The sequence below is a fragment of the Ceratina calcarata genome, unplaced genomic scaffold, assembly GCF_001652005.2.
Source record: "Ceratina calcarata isolate Rehan_Ccalc_2016 unplaced genomic scaffold, ASM165200v1 scaffold1219, whole genome shotgun sequence".
Lineage (NCBI taxonomy): Eukaryota > Metazoa > Arthropoda > Insecta > Hymenoptera > Apidae > Ceratina > Ceratina calcarata.
In genome coordinates this window covers 2,202-11,057 of record NW_017133177.1, presented here as the reverse complement: position 1 = coordinate 11,057, position 8,856 = coordinate 2,202, and the positions used below count along the sequence as shown (strand labels likewise).

At 39.2% G+C, this 8,856-nt stretch overlaps 2 protein-coding genes across 3 annotated transcripts; both read right to left on the bottom strand.

Moving 5' to 3' along the window:
- Window positions 1–288: 288 nt before the first annotated feature.
- LOC108626794 (odorant receptor 4-like) lies at window positions 289–2,485 on the bottom strand. The gene is made up of 6 exons (XM_018027675.2): window positions 2,466–2,485; window positions 1,509–1,674; window positions 1,295–1,394; window positions 1,115–1,225; window positions 886–1,041; window positions 289–810 (listed from the first exon to the last, which is right to left on the bottom strand). The coding sequence occupies exons 2-6, from the start codon at window positions 1,646–1,648 to the stop codon at window positions 757–759; spliced, it is 561 nt and encodes a 186-aa protein (XP_017883164.2). The 5' UTR covers window positions 1,649–1,674; window positions 2,466–2,485; the 3' UTR covers window positions 289–756.
- A 2,183-nt stretch (window positions 2,486–4,668) lies between these two features.
- LOC108626779 (odorant receptor 4-like) lies at window positions 4,669–8,096 on the bottom strand. Of its 2 annotated transcripts, none has more exons than XM_026815145.1 (5): window positions 7,273–8,096; window positions 7,059–7,158; window positions 6,879–6,989; window positions 6,650–6,805; window positions 4,669–4,991 (listed from the first exon to the last, which is right to left on the bottom strand). In XM_026815145.1, the coding sequence occupies exons 1-5, from the start codon at window positions 8,052–8,054 to the stop codon at window positions 4,893–4,895; spliced, it is 1,248 nt and encodes a 415-aa protein (XP_026670946.1). In that variant the 5' UTR covers window positions 8,055–8,096; the 3' UTR covers window positions 4,669–4,892. The 2 variants fall into 2 exon arrangements, with proteins under 2 accessions (XP_026670946.1, XP_017883139.2); XM_018027650.2 differs by lacking the exon at window positions 4,669–4,991 and adding an exon at window positions 6,243–6,574.
- Between the last annotated feature and the right edge of the window lie 760 nt (window positions 8,097–8,856).

Genomic DNA, 8,856 nt, shown 5'->3' with positions numbered 1-8,856 from the left:
CCATTTATTATGTTTCGTCACGTAAAAGAAATCTTGCTCGTAGTTCAGGTTCCGCGATTGATCGGTCCGATAGTGAAGGGAGCGATGCATGTTCGTTGACAGCTCGAAAACGACTGGTTACGATGTGCCAAAGAATTGATTTAGGGGGTATTGAGCTTGCGCTGGCGAGTAAGTGCAGCTGTACGATTAGGGTGGCAAATCGATCAGTACTTGTTAGAAAAAGCGACCGCTTCGAAGTACAGTGGAAACTACCCAACTGTTTGAGGTAAAGGTGAATGCAACAGACGGAAAGCTAGTATTATGCATGAGTGTTCGATGATTAGGTGCTATTACTCTAAGACCAATGAGTACATCTGCGATAAAATAGTATTGCAAAATATCTGGGTGGTACACAGTATAAGGGAAATTCGCAAATTTGCAAACATATTAATTATACTGTATTTCTGAAAAAATGTAATTTAACTAAATTTTACTGTAATTAATCGCGACTAATTTTGTGCTATAAACGATTATCATAGAATTTTCAAGTTACCCAAAAGTGTATGTATATTAGTTATAAATTGAGCTCGCAAACATATTGGCGAAAAAACGAATATACCTGAATGCTCTACTGAAATAGTTAACTACAACCATCGCGCATTGGAAATATTTTCTCTTTCTGCAAACAATTTATAACTTTCAAAATTTGTTTATCCGTTTTCTAAAAAGCCAACATTATTTGGAAACGAGAGAGAAATAATCTCTAATCAGAAACAGTCATTCGGCAACAGTTTGACACAAATTCAAATACACAAACGATGATCTAATCACCTGTAGAATTTCGATTCTTGTTTAAGCCTGTTATTTGTGTCATCGGATTATGATTTATATTTAATGTTTACGTACAGAGCTGAATGTGTCTATTGATATTTCGAATATCTTCCCACCCATAAGTTTCGGCGGATATCTCGATATACCAATCAGAATTATTAAGTCCTGGGCCTTCTTTTCTGGTAGGTTGTACCATTCTATATTGTAAGTCGCTTCACCAAATTTTTCGCCCTATTGAGAGAATAATTAATTTTGTTGCTCTCGAAAGGGATGTAAGTGCGGATCATTGAAAATCGTACGACACCTCTTCGACAAGAAGATCGCCCGCGTAACAAATTATGAACATATTCAGAGTCATCGAAATCCACGAGCCAACGTATGTTCCGAGCGCTATCAAATCAACGTCTCTCCACGCCTAAAAGAAATCATGTACTTAATTAAGTGCATACGCAATCTAGTACTGCTAAACACTAATGCCGTTTACCATAATGGAAAGATATTCCATAGTGCATATAAGAAGAGTCGTGGTCGTTACTTCCAAAAAACATATCTCTTGCATCGCATACGCGACGCGTTTCGCGTATCTAAAAATATTTACAGATATAAGTAGAAAATTGCTATATCGTGGAACCAGCGAGGCAGAAGTAATCAGTTTTGCTATGTGAAATAAGAATCGAACGATAAAGTGATAGACTTACGTTAATATCCCAACGTGATTACTGACGATAAGAGGTAAGAGACTTTTCTCCTTGTTATTCTTCGCATTTACAACCATGTCTTCCAACAGTGCCATTTGAATCTGAAGCATTCCGCGAGCATGACCGACGAAGGTTGACATTATACCGCACAAGGCTGTCTCTACGCCTACGGAGAGACACGAGAAAGCGCAGTGCGCGCTGTATACCATTTGGTAAGTAGGTGCCGAGTAAATGTCATCAATAAACAAGTCAAACCAGGGGAAAAGCAATGGTTTCACACCCTCAGTGGCATTAGTGGCCACAGACCACGGGGACGAAAATAAGGGTAAAACGGTGATATAGCACACGATGTTGGTGTACATGAGAATCGTAAACGCGAGGGTCGATTTATTAGCGATAGCTAATTTTTCGAGCATGATGGTCTGGTGCTCCACGGTTTCTATCGATTTCCAATCTTCTTCCATCTGTTCGATGCAATCCTTCAACTCGGTTGATTTCGAACAGAGATAACAAAACTTCATTATGCACGAAGTACTGTAACAGATAGGCGCAAAAATCGTGATCCGCTCGTCGATCTGTTTCACGTGGAAAAAGCAGTAGTACATCGTCGGCAGCAGCGTAAACAACGAACTGCCTAGACACGTTGCTAATAGTATCATCGAGACGATTCTCTCGATTACGCCGTGGTAGCCGTTTATCAACGGCCAGACACCGATTACCTTCAGAAGCAGTCGACAATATTTTAGACTGTTCCGTGTATTTTTCTGATAATTATTATTCATCGTACGTTTCGACTGATTCTTAGAAAGGTCTTATAAGTGAAAGCTCCGACCTTGTCGACTGCGATCTTTATGATTTTTTGTAGGATAGTAGTACATATGTCCAGATTGATGTACGTTAAATATTAGGTGTAGACAATCAATACTTTGCGAGATATAAATAATTAAATTTACATACCAGGATTATGTACAGTATTGTCTGCTGTTTTCCTTGGTGCCACAGTGGTGCAGTGGGGTGAGTCGCTCGTTTCCCAGCACGTCGCGCGATCGAATCTTCCACTATACATATAGTTTTTTCTTTTTCGTCCTTATGTTTATTATTAAAACTTAATTCTATCCACCAACGTGTAATAATGTGCATGACGATAGAATGGTACAGATCGTACATGCACTCAAAGCACAAATAGTTCTTACACCATGAACACACACTACAAATGCTTGTTTCTTGTACACACTTTTGTTTTCTTATTAAATTTTTGTTCTCTCTGGGAAAGCAACTTGATTAACATTACAAAATATTTCTCGTTTTGAAATTAATTTGTAATTAATGTATAAGAAACAAGCATTCGTAATCTGTTAATAGTATAAGAACTATTTGTACTTTGAATGGATGGACGATCTGTACCATCCATCGTCATGCACATCATTACACGTTGATGGATAGAATTAAGTTTTAATAATAAACATAAGGACAAAGGAGAAGAAAGAACTGTATAGTGGAAGATTCGATCGCACGACATGCTCCGCGCACGAATGAAACACTACGCTTCACCAACGTGATACCAAGGAAAATGGCAGACATTCCTGTACATAATACTGGTATGTAACTTTAATTACTTATATCTCGCAAAAAGTATTGATTGTTAACACCTAATATTTAACGTACATCAATCTGGACACGTGTACTACTATTAAACAAAAAATCATAAAGATCGCAGTCGACAAGGTCGAAGCCTTCCCTTGTTAGTATCGTCGACGTAGTTGTTCGACTGAGCGAAGAGCATTCTGTTGACAGCGAATGTAAAGACGCAGGCGCATCGTTACAGTTCAAAGAAAGAGTTTAATTATGCGACGTATTGTTCTATAGAATGAATCAAGAGTGATATCGAACAGCGAACTTGTACATCGACGCACGTGCTAACGAACATGTACATACGATAAAAAGAAAAGTAAAAGGTAGAAGAACCGTGGAAGTTTTTTCTAACGAGGTATACTGTCTCCTCTCGTTGGTCCTTGGTTGAGACCGCAAAAAAAGAGAAGAGCACGCGAACCGTTCTACCAGGTTTTACAAAGTTCGCACAAGTTTGTATCTTGGCTGAGAAATAATTGACAACGTTTGAAGTATACGAGGGACGGATGCAATTCCTTTCTTAATATTTCATCAGATGCGAAACCTGATCAGAAAGTTCTGCGTTTAGAAACTGTACGAAGAATATACGAATCTGCAAGTTAAAGGATTACACTGCTAATTCTTTGGCTGTGAACTGATCAATTTCTGTACACTCAAATCTTTCGTCGAAGGTAATCTGCGTACGAAAAAAATTCGTCAAGATATAAGTAAAATAATCTTTGTGGATAAGATGTTAGTAGATAATGAAATTTGAATAAATCATAATTTCAATGTGTTTATTCGTTTCGTGTAATTGTTTAAAAAAGTAATAAGTTAATTTTCAAATCGTCTCTCTGATTTAATTTCAATATCGTCTGAAATAATAATATTCTGGGAACTGTATTGAGGTTTCGAGAAAGTCACCGCGATAATATAAAAACATCGATACACGAACCGAGTTTCTTGCCGGCTCGGTCGTTTTAACGGTTGCGATGTTTAGATTCCGCGATCGGAAAAAGTTCGAATAGGGCAGAGCGCCACGGAGTACGAAGACACGCGCGTGACGTGTCACCTGAGCGCGAGCGAGACAGAGATACCTTGTGATTCCCACCTCGCGATGACCGAGGTAACGGCCGATTTCGGCAAGACGATCATTCCTTTGTGAGATTTCCGTGATCGAGGAGTTCGTCACGAGTGATTTCGTCTCGAGGTTTCCGCGATTTTAAGTGTTCCGCGTATTGACTGTGTCCGTGACAGAGGATTGCTCCCTCAATCATTCCTGTATTGGATATTCCGTGAGTAACGTTCCGCGCTGATTTCTTCCGCATCGCGAACTCCCGAGTTGAGGGTTATCGTGCCGAATAATTATCAGTGATCAATTGTATAATCTACATACTGGACATTGAAATTGAAAAAATTTATATGGATTCGGCGTTTAAAACGTGAAAGTTGAATGTGCAAATTTTTATGTTGGTTTTTTATATTTAGGATGTAATACACATGCATACATATATGGAATATATTGTACAAACTAGTGCATGTAAAACATTTTTGTAAATGTATTAAGAAGCCATAATTTGTTCTAATCTTAGAATTTATATAATGTAAGACCAAGTACGATGCGTCGCTGACGAGTAGAGTTCTGGAAGGTATGCCATTTGATCGAGGAGAAGTAGAATAAAATAGAAACAAGACAATTGGTGCGTGGAACCTAAACACTGATGTTGGCACAGTCTCGCACGTGCGGTTTGTATACTGAAATCAGATAATGGGTTGTTATCTGACCATGTAAATTTTGAGCGAGTGTCGAAGGTAGCGTGCGAGGAACTCCTCTTCCCTCTGTGCCGTCCCGTAACTCTTCTTATGAGCGACCGACTGTAAACGTGTAATACATATGTACTCTCGATTACCGAACTATAGACTGCTGCGATTAAATTCGGTTTTATAAAACTTTTACACCGATTCAAAAGCATGGATATCGATAGATGTGTTCTTTTCCATTTAAAACGAAGGAGAAATCACGGCGTATCCGCAGATACACTGGAGAACGTATACCAATTCGTAAACGGGGCTTTTCTGGACATCCAAGAGACCGCTATAAGTTGGATAAATCAACAACTTGATTGTACGATTATTCTCGTCAACGTATGACCCGACACTGTACTGCTGGATCGTGTGATAGATTATACCGCCGGCGTACATGAACACCACGCTGGATACGGACAGATTTCGGCCGATTTTTCCGTATCTCAGCATCAGGTCACGATCTTCACGTAATTCTACCTATCGGAATGGTACTGAAATTTTCTTAACGACACTCTTAAACAACAAAAGCGTTTCTCGACTGACCTGCTTCCAATCAGTTCGCAATTGTTCGATGCAACGCTTAATCTTATTTTTACGCAGCGTGAGAGCCCAATACTTCAGCATGGAAATGAAGGAGAAAGCGGTCAGGCCTAAAATCTTCAGTCTTAGCAATGGGTTCTTCTGCTCGAAGACAATGTGCAGAATGCATTGTAGAAGAGTGAAGGACAATATCAAATTACTAATTACGATCGCGATATTCGGTAAATATTTGCCGATCCCTAATTAACACGGCCGGCCAGATGCCGATGGAATTGAGGATCCATTTATTATGTTTCGTCATGTAAAAGAAAACTTGCTCGTAGTTCAGGTTCCGCGATTGATCGGTCCGATAGTGAAGGGAGCATCCATGCATGTTCATTGACAGCTCGAAAACGACTGGTTACGATGTAGAATTGATTACGGGGGTATTGAGCTTGCGCTGGCGAGTACGTGCAGCTGTACGATTAGTGTTGCAAATCGATCAGTACTTGTTAGAAAAAGCGACCGCTTCGAAGTACAGTGGAAACTAACCGGTGCGATCGTGCTATACACCCAACTGTTTGAGGTAAAGGTGAATGCAACAGACGGAAAGCTAGTATTATGCAAGAGTGTTCGTTGATTAGGTGCTATTACTCTAGGAACAATGTGTACATCTGCGATAAAATAGTATTGCAAAATATCTGGGTGGTACACACAATATAAGGGAAATTCGCAAATTTACAAGCATATTAATTATACTGTATTCCTGAAAAAATGTAATTTAATTAAATTTCACTGTAATTAATCGCGATTAATTTTGTGCTATAAACGATTATCATAGAATTTTTAAGTTACCCAAAAGTGTATGTATATTAGTTATAAATTGAGCTCGCAAACATGTTGGCGAAATAACGAATATACCTGAATGCTCTATTAAAATAGTTAACAACAACCATCGCGCATTGGAAATATTTTCTCTTTCTGCAAACAATTTATAACTTTCAAAATTTGTTTATCCGTTTTCTAAATAGCCAACATTATTTGGAGACGAGAGAGAAATAATCTCTAATCAGAAACAGTCATTCGGCAACAGTTTGACACAAATTCAGATACACAAACGATGATTTAATCACCTGTAAAATTTCGATTGTTGTTTAAGCCTGTTATTCGTGTCATCGGATTATGATTTATATTTAATGTTTACGTACAGAGCTGAATGTGTCTATTGATATTTCGAATATCTTCCCACCCGTAAGCTTCGGCGGATATCTCGATATACCAATCAGAATTATTAAGTCCTGGGCCTTCTTTTCTGGTAGGTTGTACCATTCTATATTGTAAGTCGCTTCACCAAATTTTTCGCCCTATTGAGAGAATAATTAATTTTATTGCTCTCGAAAGGGATGTAAGTGCGGATCATTGAAAATCGTACGACACCTCTTCGACAAGAAGATCGCCCGCGTAACAAATTATGAACATATTCAGAGTCATCGAAATCCACGAGCCAACGTATGTTCCGAGCGCTATCAAATCAACGTCTCTCCACGCCTAAAAGAAATCATGTACTTAATTAAGTGCATACGCAATCTAGAACTGCTAAACACTAATGCCGTTTACCATAATGGAAAGATATTCCATAGTGCATATAAGAAGAGTCGTGGTCGTTACTTCCAAAAAACATATCTCTTGCATCGCATACGCGACGCGTTTCGCGTATCTAAAAATATTTACAGATATAAGTAGAAAATTGCTATATCGTGGAAGCAGCGAGGAAGAAGTAATCAGTTTTGCTATGTGAAATAAGAATCGAACGATAAAGTGATAGACTTACGTTAATATCCCAACGTGATTACTGACGATAAGAGGTAAGAGACTTTTCTCCTTGTTATTCTTCGCATCTACAACCATATCTTCCAACAGTGCCATTTGAATCTGAAGCATTCCGCGAGCATGACCGACGAAGGTTGCCATTATACCGCACAAGGCTGTCTCTACGCCTACAGAGAGACACGCGTAAGCGCAGTGCGCGCTGTATATCATTTGGTAGATAGGTGCCGAGTAAATGTCATCAATAAACAAGTCTAACCCGGGGAAAAGCAATGGTTTCACATCTTCAGTGGCATTAGTGGCCACAGACCACGGGGACGAAAACAAGGGTAAAACGGTGACGTAGCATATGCCGTTGATGTACAAGAGAATCGTAAACGCGAGGGTCGATTTATTAGCGATAGCTAATTTTTCGAGCATGATAGTCTGGTGTTCCACGGTTTCTATCGATTTCCAATCCTCCTCCATCTGTTCGATGCAATCCTTCAACGCGGTTGATTTCGAACAGAGATAATAGAGCTTCATTATGCACGAACTGCAGTAACAGATAGGCGCAAAAATCGTGATCCGCTCGTCGATCTGTTTCACGTAGAAAAAGCAGTAGTACGTTGTCGGGAGCAGCGCAAACAACAAACTGCCTAGACACGCTGCTATCAGTATCATCGAGACGATTCTCTCGATTACGCCGTGGTAGCCGTTTATCAACGGCCAGACACCGATTACCTTCAGAAGCAGTCGACAATATTTTAGACTGTTCCGTGTATTTTTCTGATAATTATTATTCATCGTACGTCTCGACTGATTCTTAGAAACGTCTTAGTATCGTCGGCGTAGTTGTTCGACTGATCGAAGAGCATTCTCTTGACAGCGAATCTAAAGACGCAGGCGCATCGCTACCGTTCAAAAAAAGAGTTTAATTATGCGACGTATTGTTCTATAGAATGTATCAAGAGTGATATCGACTAGCGAACTTATACGTCGACGCACGTGATAATGCATACGATAAAAAGAAAAGTAAAAGGTAGAAGAACCGTGGAGGTTTTTTCGAACGAAGTATACTGTCTCCTCTCGTTGGCCGTTGGTTGAGACCGCAAAAAAAGACAAGAGCACGCGAACCGCTTTACCAGGTTCTACAAAGTTCGCACAAGTTTGTATCTGGGCTGAGAAATAATTGACAACGTTTGAAGTATACGAGGGACAGATGCAATTTCTTTCTTAATATCTCATCAGATGCGAAACCTGACCAGAAAGTTTTGCGTTTAGAAACTGTACGACGAATATACGAATCTGCAAGTTAAAGGATTACACTGCTAATTCTTTGGCTGTGAACTGATCAATTTCTGTACACTCAAATCTTTCGTCGAAGGTAATCTGCATACGAAAGAAATTCGTCAAAATATATGTAAGATAATCTTTGTGGATAAGATGTAAGTAGATATTGAAATTTGAATAAATTATAATTTCAATGTGTTTATTCGTTTCGTGTAACCATACATGGTGATAAAACGTTAGATTTCGGGTTTGAGCGATTTGAACGGTTACTTGTTACGTCATATACTCACACTGGTTAATTTTAGAAAATGGGTGA